The sequence below is a fragment of the Tetrahymena thermophila genome (assembly GCF_000189635.1).
Source record: "Tetrahymena thermophila SB210 genomic scaffold scf_8254786, whole genome shotgun sequence".
Classification (NCBI taxonomy): Eukaryota; Ciliophora; class Oligohymenophorea; order Hymenostomatida; family Tetrahymenidae; genus Tetrahymena; species Tetrahymena thermophila.
The window spans coordinates 343,205-359,622 of record NW_002476542.1 but is presented as its reverse complement, the minus strand read 5'-3'; the positions used below and the strand labels follow the sequence as shown (position 1 = coordinate 359,622).

At 22.8% G+C, this 16,418-nt stretch overlaps 5 protein-coding genes across 5 annotated transcripts; 3 read left to right on the top strand and 2 right to left on the bottom strand. All coding sequences in view use genetic code 6, as the record gives it.

The window, feature by feature from the left end:
• Positions 1-794: 794 nt before the first annotated feature.
• On the top strand, positions 795-1,937 carry TTHERM_00554449 (hypothetical protein; the record flags this gene model as incomplete). Its single annotated transcript, XM_001471106.1, has 1 exon — positions 795-1,937. One exon carries the CDS (start codon positions 795-797, stop codon positions 1,935-1,937), a length of 1,143 nt encoding a protein of 380 aa, XP_001471156.1.
• Positions 1,938-3,219: 1,282 nt separating this feature from the next.
• Positions 3,220-4,314, top strand: TTHERM_00554440 (hypothetical protein; the record flags this gene model as incomplete). Its single annotated transcript, XM_001009234.2, has 1 exon — positions 3,220-4,314. The coding sequence occupies one exon, from the start codon at positions 3,220-3,222 to the stop codon at positions 4,312-4,314; it is 1,095 nt and encodes a 364-aa protein (XP_001009234.2).
• A 1,329-nt stretch (positions 4,315-5,643) lies between these two features.
• On the top strand, positions 5,644-6,181 carry TTHERM_00554430 (hypothetical protein; the record flags this gene model as incomplete). The annotated part of the gene is made up of 4 exons (XM_001009233.1): positions 5,644-5,679; positions 5,733-5,855; positions 5,928-6,037; positions 6,151-6,181. 4 exons carry the CDS (start codon positions 5,644-5,646, stop codon positions 6,179-6,181), a joined length of 300 nt encoding a protein of 99 aa, XP_001009233.1.
• Positions 6,182-6,476: 295 nt separating this feature from the next.
• On the bottom strand, positions 6,477-8,489 carry TTHERM_00554420 (AMP-dependent synthetase/ligase; the record flags this gene model as incomplete). Its single annotated transcript, XM_001009232.1, has 1 exon — positions 6,477-8,489. One exon carries the CDS (start codon positions 8,487-8,489, stop codon positions 6,477-6,479), a length of 2,013 nt encoding a protein of 670 aa, XP_001009232.1.
• Positions 8,490-12,654: 4,165 nt separating this feature from the next.
• Positions 12,655-13,230, bottom strand: TTHERM_000554419 (hypothetical protein; the record flags this gene model as incomplete). Its single annotated transcript, XM_012795940.1, has 1 exon — positions 12,655-13,230. The coding sequence occupies one exon, from the start codon at positions 13,228-13,230 to the stop codon at positions 12,655-12,657; it is 576 nt and encodes a 191-aa protein (XP_012651394.1).
• Between the last annotated feature and the right edge of the window lie 3,188 nt (positions 13,231-16,418).

Sequence of the window (16,418 nt, the reverse complement as noted above, 5' to 3'; positions counted from 1 at the left end):
TGATTATTATTTTAATGCTTGTTTTTGAGTAAAATATTTAAATACTCACCAATGAAGCCTTATTAAATTCCAAAAATTCATATTTATTTCTCAATAATAATTACAGAACATTAGTATTTATCTTAATCAAATAATGTGGATAGAAATTAAATATTTTTTTAATTACTGTCAAACCATAAATTAATTTATTAACTATTTTATCTTCTCATCAGATGCTTTAAATTTCTTTCTCATTTAATAGAAAGAATAAATAATTAATCTGATAAAATCTAAAATTTTAGAAATATTTTAAAAAAATTTTACCTATTTAATAATTTTTTTCTGAAAAATAGTTTTATAAAAGCAAAAATCTTTTTGAATAAAATGAATATTTACTTTTGAAATAAATCGAATTTAAAAGATCGAATTAAAGGAAATTGCGTAGTGAGAATGTGTTTATTTTATTTAAGATTATCAGATTTTACCAAATTGTTTGTTTTGATTAAAAATTTATTTGAAAATACGTATTAATATTTATCTTCCTTACAAAATTGAGAAAAAAAATATTTATTGAGAAATTTAAAATAAATTCAAAAGATATTCTAAAATTATATATAAGTGGTTATTTCTTATTTATTTTTATCTTTACCTGATTGTCTATCTGTCAATCAGTCTGTTTAATTTTAAGTCAGTCTGATAAAAGATTTATTTGATATTAAAGTATAATATAATGTTAATTTTAACATCTATAAAGAATATTTAGAAAATACTTTTTAAATCATAAATTAAACCTTAAAGAAAGAATAGATAGCCAAATGAAATCCTATTAAGCTGCTTTACTAATCTTTACCTTAATTTGTTTTGCTTATTCATAAAGCACTAACAAATCTTGCTCCAATAACTTTACTTAATAGACTTGTTAATCGCCTTGTGTTTTTACTCCTGATTAAAATTCTTTTGTTTGCCAATCTAAATGCTCTAGTTTGGACTAAAATAGCTGCTCTAGCTAATCTACTTGCTCTTATCAACCAGGGTATTGCTAGTTATCTATAAATAATTGCTCTTATATTTTAGGAAGTTCCTTAACTTAAGATTAGTGTTTAAGGTAGAATATAAATTGTGTATTTACTCCACCTGTAAAAGAAGATTGCACTGTATTGGATAATGTAAAAAATTCGTGTAATAGTAAGAATAATGATTATAATGGTTGCTAAGCAATAAAAAATAGCGCTTCAACTTAACAATGTACTTTTACAGATACAACTTAAAAATGTGAAGCTGTTTCAAATTACTAATGCAGCAGTACACCTTCTTGTGATTAAAATATGTGTGATTATACTGCTTGTGCCTAAAAGCCTGGAACAGATTGTTCTACTTATAAAACTTCAGATAATTGCAATGTAAGCAATAACTGTCTATGGAGTACAAAAGATAGCGTTTGTAATGATAACTGCACAAATTAAACTTCTACTGGTTGTCCTTCATCATGCATTAAAGATTAGTGCGTTTCTAATAGCACTAAATAGCTTAACTATTGTAAAGCCTTAAATACAGATTCAAAATGCGCAGCTGATTCTACTAGATGTAAAGTAACAAGTTTAGGTACTTGTGATCCTTCATCTACTCTTTGTTCTGTTACAAAATCATTAAAAGATAGTTGCCCTTCTGATTCTTGTAATTACATATCTCCAAAAGATCCTACTTGTACAAATCCTAAATGCAGTAAGAGCTATTCAGAGAACTGTGATCCATACTGTGCTGCTATTCCTCCTAGATGTATTTCTAATGGGCTGAGCACTTGTGGAACTCTCAAATCTTAAAGTGATTGCAATAATAGTGCCGCATTCTGCAGTTATAGCCAAAGTGGAACATGTGCAACTCTAGCTACTGGATCTAGCTCTAATTCCTATATTCTCTCCTTAGTTTTAGTATTTTAGTTATTAAATATCTTGTTCTGAATTGAGGATAAATATATTAATTAGCATGCTTATCTATTTGTTAGCTTGTATATGTACATTTTATTGTCAAATTTACAACTAAATTTTTAATTTTTCAATTTATTGTTTGATTTAGTTCTTGATTTTCATTCATTAATAAATGGAGTTAAAAATTCTATTGCTATAAAAAAAACATAATTTTTGTTTTATGAGAATCTTAAAAAAAGTTTTTTTGATAAAATATATCAAAGTAGAACAAGTTATTTATTCCCATAAAAAAAAGATATTTATTTATATAAAGAAACATGAAAATATATGTATAGGTATTAGACGCTATTCTCATTTTTATAAATAATTTTTAAAGATTACAAGATTTGTCTGCTTTGAATTATAAATATTTAAAAAAAAATAAATTGAAATAAAATATAAATATCAGAAATGGTAAGTAAGTAATAAATTAAGGTTTTGAGTGAGTTTCTCAAATTTAACAAAGTTTAACTTTTCTAATATAAAATAAATAGTTAATTTTTTTCTCAGAATTATTTAATCTAATAAATTTTACTCAATTCAAGATATTAATAAGTAAAAATGGATATGACTAAGGATTGACTGATAAATAAATAGTTCTATTTTTTAAATTATTTAGAAAAAATTTAATTTAGATTCTAAAATTAACTTCTAAATAAAACACATTGCTGATCTACTTATCTAAATAAGTATGTAAATTGTTTTATTTATTCCAAGTTAGAAAATTAATAGAGAAAAAAAATACTCTTTTTAGTTTGTATTTTGTTGAGAAGTTCTTTTTTTTACATGATCAAAATGATTTGAAAGCTAAATTAACATTTATGGGAATAAAAAATGATTCTTACAAAAATAAATAAGATGTTATTAAATAAAACGAACAAGTTGGTGTTTCAATTATTTACCATAAAAAAGAATTAGTATTCATAAGCATACTTTTTTACTTAGGTTTGAATATTAAATCTTAGTTTTGAATTTATATTTCAGAAAAAAGGCTTTGAGAAAGAAAATTTGATTGAGAAAGATTTTATTTTTTTTATTGAGAAAAACTTTTTTATTATTAATTTGTGAATTAGAAATTTTTTTTAGATTGAAATCAAATTAGTAATCAAATGTGTTTTATTTATATTTGAAATCTATTAGAAGGAGATAATTAATTTATACTTAAAATATTGATTAGAAGAAAAGTAATTTAATATTTTAAAAGTAGAAGAAGAAAAAGAAACAAAGATATTCTAATTTATTTATATACTAATTTTTAATTGGATAAATTTCTCAAATGAATAGCTTGTTAATAGTCACATTAACTTTTTTATTTGGTACTGCTCTTTCTCAAGCAACTCCTCAATCACTAGGTTTCTCTTGCGCTAACCACTTTAGTGCAAATAATTGTTTAAATCCTTGCATATTTACACCTGATCCTAACTCATTTGTATGTGTTTCTAGCTGTATGTCTTTAACAACTCCATAGGACTGTGCAAAATAACCAACTTGTACTTTTACTACTGGATTTTGTGAGCTAGTAGCAAATACATGCTCAAATATTTAAGGACCTACGATAACACAAGACTAATGTCAAGCATAAAATAGCGCATGTAAATATACCCCTTTTTAACCAGCTACATGTGCTGTTTTAGATGATGTAAAAAAGTCTTGTTCAAATAATTCAGATTATTATTCTTGTGTTAAGGACCCTAATTGCTAATTTGTTGATACTGAATAGAAATGCTCATTTTAATCAAAACCAGGTACTTGTGGTGATCCTAAAAATTGTGATCCAAAATATTGTAATCTTCCTAAATGCGTCACTGCTGGATTATAATGTGACGCAACTTTACCATAAGACAAATGTATTGGAAATTGTATTTTTAAAGGAGGAAAATGTATCGATCCATGCAATGATGTTTGCGATAAATCTAAATGTCAGCAAGGTGTAGACTGCTCAGTAAATACTGATATTGCAACTGCTACATGCTCTACTAACAAAACAGATAATGATTGTGTTAATAATTCAAATTGTTTAGTTTAATCTAAAGGAACATGCTAAGCAAAAGATAACTTATGCTTAGATGTAACTAATTGTAGTTAAACTCCAAAAGTATGCAAATACACTCCTCCTGTTAACCCAATCTGCTCAAACCCAGTTTGTAATTCATAAAATTATTAAACTTGTGATCCTGGATGTTAAAGTGTAGCTCCTTAATGTACTCCTAATGGTTTAAGCTTATGCTAAAGCAAATCAAATCCATAGGATTGTGCTAATAGTACATTTTGCTAATTTACATAAGGCGGTATTTGTGCTACTGCTGTTGCTAGTTCAAAAGAAATTATTGAATTTATTGTTTACTCTTTAATTTTATGTTTATTCTTATGAGTACTTTCATTTTAAGATATTAAAAATTTGTTTAACAATTAAAAATTTATTTATTTATTTTTTTCTTTTTTTATTTTAATTTCTTGGCTAGATAATTTATTATTTTAATTGTTTTAAATTTGTTTTTCAAATTTGATTAAGAAAAAAATAAAAATTATTACATTCTAATATAATTAATAACATCAAAATAAATGAATAAATATTTAAAAATAAATAAAACCTTTCCAATTTAATAAAAAAAACCATTTATAATTTACTCCTTTTTACAAAAAAGTATTCATTCAAGCATTTCTTAAATTATATCGATCAATTATAAATAAAACTTGTAGACATTTATCAATAGTTTGTAAAATAAATAAATAATGTAAAATCAAATCTAATTTCAAAACAAAAATATTTAATAAAATTATTTGATATTTTAAATTGAATACAATATGCTTTAGAAAAAAATATTTCCATAGCTGATAATATATTAAATGAACATTACGTACATAATGAAAATCAATAAATCTGTAATAATAATAATATCCTAATATAAATAAATATTGAATTAAAACAACTAGTTAAAATTTATTTATTAATTATTTTTTAAATTCTAATTATGAAAAAAACAAAAAATTAAAATTTTTTAATGACTTTTTTTAAAATGAATAATTTTTTGATTATTTCTATTAATTGAGCTGTTTAACATTAGTTATCAATTTTAGAAATATTTTATTATTTTTACTGTCTTTCATTGTAGTATTAGATATCAAACAGAAAGAATATTATTTATTGAAGTAAATTTATTGTAAAGTTATTTTATTTGTAAATAATTAGATAAACATAAAAACATCCAAAATATTTAATTTAACTGATTGGTTGAATAAAATAAATATACTATAGATTTATAATATCGATACAATTTGTTAAGTACTTATTAATTGATAATTTAAATATTTTAGTTTATTTTATTTAAGTCTAAAAAATTTGAAATGTGCAAAAATGCTTGCTCATTTTATATTTTAAAACGAAAAATAAAACAAAAATAAAAACACTTTTAGGAAATCCATAATTAAAGCTAGTATTAAAGTGATATAAAAATTGTATTTTTATATAAAATGAGGTAATAAAAGAATATTTCTAATTTAAAGAAGAATATTATAATATAAATATTCTAAAATTTAATTTAATTTTTTGAATAGAATACACTTAAATGAGATTAACAATTAAAGAAGAAAAAAAAATTTTTACTTTTTGACATTATATTTACACATCAACAAAGATTGTAGATCTATTAATATATTGATACATTCAAAAAAAAATAATTTATAAAATTACTTTAAACAAATGATCCTAACTTTTTTATTCAATCAAGAAAAAAAAGTAAGAAGTAATATTAAATTATTTGATATTTAGAAAAAATACTTTTAAAAAAGGTAATTAGAAATGATAATTATGTTGCCTTTAATTTTAATAAACCCTTATCTAAATAATAAAAAACCTAAAATGGCCTAGGAGAGAGGGGCCAAATAAATTATTAAATATAAAGAGGGGGAGAGGTAAAATAACAACTTTTAGTGTATTTAAATAAATTTAATTAAAACTAATAGTTTAAATATTATTTTTTATAGCTTATGTAAGAATGTACTGCAATAAAGAACCATCTTAGCTATTTCCTTTAAAAAAACAAGCTTTTACAAAAATTCACTATTGAAATGCAAAAAATATTTGTTCAGTTTAGGTAAAAAACTTAATAACAAGCATAAAGAAATAATTTAAATAGAATTTTTTTAAATATAAAGTTGGTATTTTTATTTGTAAGAACAGAAAGATAATATTTTGTCATTTTTTTAGATAAAGTGAAAATGATGATAAATAATAATGATAATTATTAACGTTTGTAAGATAAAGTCTAAATATGATTGAATAAATGATTTATAGTATTCGTTTCGGAATTCTGATTAATACGGAAGAAATAGAAAAGAGTTTTTGATTATTAAAGTAAATTAATATAAGATTTTAGTGCATCAAATACATTAACAAAAAAGGTAGTAGTGATTAACTAATTAAATCAAATAAATTTATAATATAAACTAATAAAATTTTATGGTATTTATCTAATTAAATTTTAATATATCTATATATAGTTTTTCTAGTAAACTTCTATCATACTTTCATTATCATTGATTTTAGCTTTAATTGAAATAAGATTATACGTCAGATTAAATCTTAGGGATAACTGTATCATCTTCTATTGTAGGAGGTATTCTATCGATTTATTTTCCGTCTACGATTTTTTTTAACGTATTTCTTAATATTTTGCCACTTCTTGTTTTGGGTAATTTTTCTACTACAATACAGTTTTTGAAAGAAGCAACAGGTCCGATTTCTTTTCTAATCAAGCTGACACATTCTTTTTCAAACACCTAGATGTCCACTCTTTATGAATCTTTAGGAACAACGAAGCCAAATGGTACTTCACCCTTAAAGTCGCAGTGCTTGGCAACTACTGCAGCTTCTACGATATTGTCATGCTTCAAGAGAGCTTCTTCCATAGATCCAGTAGACAATCTATGACCTGCAGTATTAATGACATCATCGATTCTAGCCATGACATTTAGGTAGCCATCTTCATCGAAATATCCACTATCTCCAGCCAAGTAGTAGCCAGGGGAATCATGAAGATACTTTTGTTCGAATACAGAGTCATTATTGTATAAAGTGAGCATGAATGAAGGAGGCATAGGAAGTTTAATACAAATTCTACCTAATTTATTAGGATTTTTAATTTCTTAATTGTGTTCATCTAAAATGTGAACATCAAATCCAGGGACAGGCTTACAAGCAGTACCAGGCTTAATGGGGAAGGTATGCAAGTTTTAGAAATTGCCAGAGATGACCCAACCTGTTTCAGTTTACCAATAGTTATCATTAATAAGACCAGGGACGTGCTTGTGAATCCATTCGTATGTGGGGACATCGCATCTTTCACCAGCTAAAGCAACATTAGTCAAAGAACTTAAATCAAACTTTTTAATCCAATCTCCATTCAAATCTTCTTTTCTAATGGCTCTCATTGCAGTGGGGGCTGTGTATAGACCTTTAACTCTGTACTTTTCTATGATTCTCCAATATTAACTTGCATCTGGAGTGCCTGTGGGCTTTCCTTCGTGAAGAATAGTTGTTGCTCCTCTTAAAAGGGGACCATAAACAATAAATTAATGGCCTACAACCCAACCAATATCACTACCTGAAAAGTAGACATCCCCTTTATGAATGTCGACTATATGCTTCATAGCCCATTGAGCAGCTACGCAAGTACCTGCAGTGTCTCTTACAATACCCTTGGGTTATCCAGTTGTACCAGAAGTATACAAAATGTAGAGAGGATGATCACCTTCAACAGGAACGCAATCAGCTTTTTAAGCTCTAGAAATCAATTCCTTGTAATCATAATCACGTCCAGGAACCATTGAGCATTTATTCTTTTCGTCTCTCTGGTAAACAAGAACCTTGGTGTTTTAGGCGCCAGCAATGTCTATGGCTTCATCAAGAATTTTTTTGTAGTTAATTACTTTGCCTGGTTCATAGCCAAATGATCCTCCTAGAATTAAGGCAGGTTCAGAATCCTTTATACGACTTGCTAATTCTTTAGCAGCAAAACCACCAAAAACTACTGAGTGAATTGCTCCTAATCTAGCACAAGCAAGCATACCAAAGACAGCTTCAGGAACCATTGGCATATAAATAACTACTCTATCGCCTTTTTTGACACCTAAATTTTAATAAACGCCAGCGAGTCTTGCAACATTATCTTAGAGTTCAGCCCAAGTGTAGGTTCTTTCAATCTTTTCGTAAGGGCTAATCCAGTGAAGGGCAGGTTTGTCGTGAAGCTACTTGACATGACGGTCAACAGCATTGTAGCACATATTTACTTGGGAGTCCTTGAACCAACGCCAAAAACCAGGATTGGGATTAGACTTATCGAGGATCACATCTGGTCTTTTGAACCAGTCAACAAAATGAGTTTGTTCTCTCCAGTAATCTTCGCGAGTTAAAGGATTAACAGATCTTTCAAAAGCAATCTAGTAAGGGTTCTTGGCGCTATTTAGCTAAGAGCTATATTTTTATAAAGAGAGAGTCATCCTTGAGTTTAAAAGAGTTCTCATTCTAAGAGCAGTGCTAAGTATCATTTTCGCTAAATTAAAGGCAATTAATAAGTATTTGTTCTATTAATTAAGTTCAACTTTACGTATTTTTTCTTCTATTTTTTTGCAAATTTGTGTTAATTAAAATTTATGAAATTAATTAATTGAGAAGGTTATATTTAAAAGCAAATAAATTAACTAATTTATCATGAATATTCATGTTTTTAAAAATTCAATTAGTTTGTAAATTGAACAAATTCTATCACTTAAATTAATGATAATGTGTTTTCTTGTATGAAACACTGAATAAGCTAAATTCTATCGAAAGAATTTTGCCTGAAAGTTAGTTATTGATTTATTTATCCTGTTAGTTATTTCAATTATAGATTTATCCTTCAATTTGTATTAGAGATTTTAAGCAGAAATTCAAGCTTTCATTTACAAAGAATTTTTATTATGTTTACACCAAATAAAATACCTCTTTTAAAAATATTTTTTCCTCCAAAAATAGAAAAAAAGGTTGAAATGTAGATTTTAAATTCAACTGTGATTATAATTTTTATAAATTATAAAACATGCCAGAATATATTGCGCTCATTTTAAAATCCATCATCATTAGGAGAAAATCGTTCAATATTAAGTGTAATTAAGTTTTTCAAAATCAAAAATAAAGGTTATATCATATATTGATATCTGTCGTCATCAGTATACACAGCATAACGATTAAATAACCATGTGTTCAATCTATTTTTATTACAAAAAAAATACAAATCTGAATTTTCAAACAATTAAAACACAGTTTTTTTATAATTGTAAAAGGAATTAAAACTCTATAATATTTCTAGTAAGTTATGAACTAAAATTTCGGTATGAATTGCATAACTTACTTAATAACTTTCTGATTAAAAAAGTATTTTTATATATAAAGATAATAAGAACAAATCAAATCAAAAAGACATTAAAATTCTATTAAAATTTCCTCCTTAAAGCGAAATAATGCAAAAAAAATCACATTTTAGATTTCATTTTAATACTCAAATCTTAATTTTCTTTTTAATTATAAAGCCTAACTTTGATAATTATAACAAAATGAATAATAATTTTTATTTTTTATGTAATTAAAAATATTTACAAAAGCTAATACAATATAAAGACATATTTATTTTTATCCTATTATATCCTGAATATTTTGATGAAAAACAAAACCATAATACTTGTTCCAATGTTTTTAGATGTAACAGAAAATTACTAAACAAATTATTTTTTAAATAATGAAAAGAAGAAAACTATTGAAATAAAATTAATCTTTTGCCAACTAGATTATTTTAGTTTATGTTACCACTAGCTTTAAGTAAATCTAATAATGTAGCTGGTTAGCTAAAGATTTTGTTAAAATATATTCAATATGAGTACTATAAATTTGATATAGATAAGAATAGTTATTAATAGAAATATCAGTTGATGGAATGAAAATTTAATTTTATAATAAACTATTTATTTTTATAATTCAAAAAAATGCATAATAAAAATAATTTGTTATTATTTTTTAAATTTAAAATAAAATTTACCTCACTGTTTAACTATTAATATTAAATTAAATAATTTTAAAATCCAAAAAAATTAATATAATCCACTCATTTATTTAATTTCCTTCCTCAAAAATTGTGTAAATTAATCAATCAAAATTATTATTTTGTTTTTAAAAGACTTATTAAGATAATATTTTTAAAAAATCAGTTGAAATTTTGTAAAATATTTTAAAAAAATTTATTCAATTAAAATTTTTATTAATATTTTAAAATGATTAAAATTACTACTTTTGCAATTGTGAAAAAATTTGAAAAATAAATATTTATTTACATATTTATTTATTTTCATTCTATTTTATTGATTAAATTAACTATTATCATATTTATTTAAAAAAGTATATTAAGTATTTAAATTTTTAAGTTAAAATAAAATGTATTTACATTTATAATCATTAATATGTAAATCTATTTCAATAAATTAATAAAGTTAGATATAGGAAATTTAGCAAAAATAAACTAAAAAGAAGATCACAACACAAAAAATATAAGAAAATTACTTTAAATTTTGAATTAATTGAATAATTTCAAGTAAAATTCTACTTCAAAAACCTAAAATAAAAAATAGTTTAAAACATTGTTATAGAAAAACACGGTGAGAATAAAAAGGAAGACAAAAATTTTAGTAAAAATAGTGCACAAAATGGAGCTGTGTTAACGAAAAATTACAATTGTTTCCTAAATATAATATACATAGTAGAAATATTAAAAGAGACAAATTTATCAAAAGTTAAAATTGTTAAAAATGAAAAAATAAAATAATATTAAATGATCATGAATATAAATATTCTTTTAGTATATAATATATATTCTTTATAATCCATCATAGGTATTTATTGAATTTAATTAATAAATACATAAACTAATAAATAAACAAATAAATATAAATATCTATATTCATATTTAAAATTTTTTTTTTTTAAATTAGGAATTAAAAAAATGATGATAAAATTTATTTAAAATTAATTTTCTCTACTTTTTAACTAAAATTTTAATACAAAATATTATAAAAATATAATTAATTACATTATTTTATTAATTTTTGTTTGGTTAAAATAAGTATTTATATTATAAAAAGTGAATACAAAGCTAATATTTATCAGCATTTAAAATAAATTCTTTGCAACATATTTTCATTTATTTTGAGGTTTAAATAAATTGATTAAGAAATTATTTAAAATAGAATATTCATTTTATTAAAAACTTATAAAATAATTTAAAGTATTTGAAATTTATTAAACTATCTATTTCTTTTTATTTATTCCAAAAATATTTTAGTACTTTTGGTGTCTTATTTTATTGATCATAAAATATAATTATAGTTATAAGGTTATAAGTAGATTAATTAATTTATAAAACCTTTAAAAAATACTATTTTAAAATATTACAATAAAAGTATGTATAAAAATAATTAGCATTTATTTGAAAATAATCTTATAAATTTAAAATAAAATTAAAAAAAATAATATTTTCAATTGTAGGTATTTGTTCAAGAATTAAAAATAGTAAGTTAATCATACATTTTAGAGCAAATCAATTATTTTATTTAGTTGATATTTTTTGTAAATAACAAAAATAAAATGTATAAAAATTAATTTTAAGAAATAAAAAAGTAAATTATTTTCATTAAAATAAACTTCTTTTCATTCATTTGAACTCCTATAAAAATATCAACAGATTTTCTTAATTCAATTAAAGATTTTAAAGCAAAAAAACCATAAATTACTTCTTTATTAATTTTGATTTTGTTTATTTTCGATAGCATATTTATCTAAGATGAAAAATTTTGCTAAATTTGAGATAAAAAATTATAAAATTATTAATTTAAATTGAAAATATTTTAATAATTTAAAATTCTTATTTAAATATTTAATAATTTTTTAATTTTATTATTATTAACTTTTATGATCAACAAGTAAGTAAATTTTAGATTTGAAGGCAAAATTAGAACGAAAACAAATAAATTTCTGATAAGGAAATGATAAAAGATATATCAAGTATAGCATGTAATTGAATGAAATTGAGAGATAATGTGATAAAAATATTAATTAGTTTATGATCAAATTATTTTGATTTTAATTGGCTCATTTCTTATGTATATATAAGTTATTAGATAGATACCATTAAGAATGTAAAATTAATGCATCCACACATAAAAAATTTGTTAGCAATCAATTAATTAATTAGAGGAAACTAAACTATACTTAAAAAATTTATAAAATTTTGCTTAATCATAAATAAGAAAGAAGTATATCAAATAAAATTAAGGATGCCTAACATGAAAACAAAAATATTTTTAGCTTTAGTTCTCTTTTCAGCTTAAGTTATATGTGATAGTATTGATTGCACCACATTAATTAAATAAGCAGATTGCCAAACTAATAGCAACAATTGTGTCTGGGTTGATGATTTTACAAAAAATATTTGCTCACAATCAATAGATTGCTCAAAAAACCCAGATTAATAAACATGTGAAGTCAACACTAAAGTGTGTAAATGGGATGGATACGACTAAGGTTGTAGAAATAATGTAGATCTTTGCGCTATCAATACCTCTAACTACAGTTGCAATACAGGGATAGGTTGTATTCAAGGTACATCCTCTTCATGCAAGACTGTTTTAATCAATACATGGGGTTGCGAAAAAAGCACCTATGAAAATTGCAATACTCCAGATAAACCATTCTGTACTCAATCATAACTATGTAGTTCTAATTTAAAAAAATGCCCATCAACTGTAAATACTCCAACTGCCGATTAAGATTGTTCAGGTCCTTGTTAATTAGCCAATATTACTTGCTAAAGCTCATGCATTGGTGTAAATAATTAAAATCTTTGTTAAGGTATAAAAGGCTGCTAATGGAGTAACAATTCTTGCTCAAGTGCTTAATCTTGCCCTAAAAATCCCAAAACTGTTGCTTAATGTACAGCTGTTGATAGTTGTTAAGTTGCTTAAACTACAATTACATGCTAAGGCCCTGCAAATGATGACTACTAATCTTATTGCTCAAAATTAGGTACTCAATGCACTGATGCTAATTATTGCTCTTTAAAAAATGTATGTATAAATGATGAAAACTTTTGCAAAAAGGATGGAAGCTGTGCTAAGGATCCTAATAGTCCTGCTCCTTATAAGTAATGTTTATTAGTGACTTCTAAGACATGTAGTTTTCCAAGTGATAAACTTAAGTGTGCCTCATTCAATAGTTAATAAGACTGCTAAAATGATAGTAATAATAAACTATGTCTTTGGTCTAATGGAAAGACATGCCAAAACTTAAAAAGTAATTCTGACTGCTAAATGCTTTATAGAAATTCAACGAGCTGCAATACCTTAAATTCAGCAGGATGCTCATTCTAGAGTGGAGGAACATGTGCCTCAAAAAATGCTGACTATTTATCTTCAAAAATATTGGCCTTCTTCACAAGCAATATTTTGTATTTTGCAGCTATTTTGCTTGCACTTATCTGAATAAACAAATATAAAAATTGGATAATGTATAATCAACATACTTTGGTATCATATTAGTTATCAATACATATACTTACATTTATATGAATTATTGGTTGATAAAATTCATTTACTAGCCAAAAAATGAATATTCAATTTATTTTATTTTTAATTCCACTATATTACATTTAAATACTCTATAAATTATTTTTTTTCAAATTTTAAATACTTCTTCAAATAATTAATCATTACATAAAATTAATTTTTATTAATTAAATAATTTGAATATTTGTTTAAATTCAATAAATTCATCATCTAAAAAAAATTATTTTTAAACAAATATTCATTTTTTATTTATTAAAGCAATTATTTATGATCAGAGACCCATAAAAATTGCTCATCTATTTTAAAAAAGTGATTTAATTTTAAAAAAATGAAAAATATTGCTTTTTACCGCTTAAACTGTTAAACTTTTCTTTTTTTTTTATCAGTAATTTTTTTAAATCAAATTCATTTTATATTTTAAATATTTAAATGAACTTTTTGTAACTTTTATAGAGAGTATTTGAGTTAAAAATAATCAATTCTAACATATAATCAGTAACTTTTTATGTCTATTTATGATATTTGATGTAGTTATCAATGTTTATCTTATCAAAGTGATAAACTCCTTTAGAAGTTTTTTTATTTTGCTATAAGTTAGTTAGATCACACTTAATTTATAAGGCTAAGTTGTTGTGTTTTCTTGGTGTTTCTTCAATATGGCCATCAATAAAGTTTCAAATTATTTCAAAGCATTTAAAATCTTTCTAAACAGTAAGGAACAAATTTGTTATTTTATTAATATAAAAAAGATATTCATTTATATTGCTTGAGATCAATAAAAGACTTTTATAATTTTTAGAAGATCTTAATCTATTCTACATATATGTACCAATAATATAAAATAAATTTCTTATTTCTAGAAAATGTATATATAAAAATTTAAAACCTACCAAAAGATATAATTTAGCCTTTATTTTATTTGTTTTCAGTAAGATTTGTTATTGTTTCTGAATAAATAATTTTAATTATTTGATATATCTATAAATTTAAGATATAACCCGAGAAGTAGACTCGAATTATCCGTACAGAATGCGCACTTATTTTAGAAAATTAATATTAATTATAAAAACATAACATTTATTTTTAAGTTTGATATCATATTTTATTTTAATTCATAAATAAATGACTTTAAAAAAATTAATCCTTTTAATTAAAATTTGCTATAAAATAAAAGGGAGTATTCTTGATTTATAAAAATTTTATTGATTATTTAATCAGCATTATACACTGAATAACTGAAAAAGTATATTTAATGGAAAAAAAATAGATACAATCTTAACTATATCAAAAATTTCAATTTAATCTTCCTCTAAATTTAAATACTAACTAATTTTTTGAGATGCTTTATTAAAATAAAAAGAAAAAAATCTATTTGATTAAAATAGATATAAATATTTATTTATTTTATTCATTGTAAAAAATATGTAAAGTATCTAAAAATAAAAATTTAAATATCTTTTTGTTTTATTTTTTGAAAGTTTGCTTGCTTAGGTTATGACCTGTTTGATATTATAAAAATTTATTATTAATCACAGTACTTTTGTAATTTAGTTTTGTGATTGCTTATCTCTATAAATGTGGATAATGAGAGAAATAAAAAATATTTAGAATAAAATTTAGATTTTATATAAAGTATTATATTTATGGATAACAGCATACCTATCTATCTTTTAATTTTTCTATTAATTATAGACCATTAATTTGTTAATCATTTCTAAAAAAAACAAAAATACTAGCATCTTTATTACATTTGAGAAATATTTCTTGATTTTGAATTTGTAGTTAATATTTTTATATTTTTATAGACAAGGAACATAGTGTAAATTCTCAAAAGGATATTATTAATTATTAAAAACACTATTGATTAGCTATTAAGTAAAAAAGTATGTTTAAAGAAAGAAAAAAAATGGAGAACATCAAATGAATTATGTAAAAATGTAATCTTCCTCTAGATTTAAATATCAACAAATTATGGAAATACTTTATTGAAGTAAATGTATTTAGTTTTATGATAATATAAAGTTATTTATTTTTTTATAAGTGCTATAAAAACTTAGAAATGAAGCTAAAAATAATAGTTTAAATATCTTTTTGTTAATTTTTTGAAAATATTGTTGTTTATTTGTGATCTGTTTGGTACTTAATATAATATTTATTATTGTAAATTGTATTTTTGTAATTTAATTTTGTGATGCTTATATCAACGAATATGAAGAATCACATTTAGGTAAAAAATTAAAAAATATTATGTTATGGATAACAGTATATTTATGAATTTATCAATTTCATTTTTAATTGTAAGCCACTAATTAGTTAGTCGTTTCTAAAAAAAAAGAAAAATACTACAATCTTAATTTACATTTCAGAAATAAATTACTTGATTTTGAATTAGTAGTATTTTTACGCATTTTATGAAAAGTATTACAATTTATCTTTTACAAAAGATACTAATTTATTTTTTTTAAACGAATGAATAGCTCTACCTTTGTAAGTAAGTAAGATAAGATCTAAAGTGAACAAAATGATGACAAAAACTTATTAATTAATTAATATGGTCTCAAATTTTTTCAATAGTACCAAAGTGTTATTGATGTATTGAATTTGAAAATTATTAAAGATAAGACATGTTAATATTTTGAATTGTCCTTCTTGAAAAAAATCTGTTTAAAAAGATCCTTAGTAAAAATTTAATTAATTTAGACATCAAAGCTTTATCAAAAATTTGTCAACAGAATTAATTAATATATTAATATAAATTAAATACTTTGTTTCTTTATTTTCTTTTAATTTAGCTACCAAAGGTCTCGCTATTTTTTTTTGAGTATTTAATTT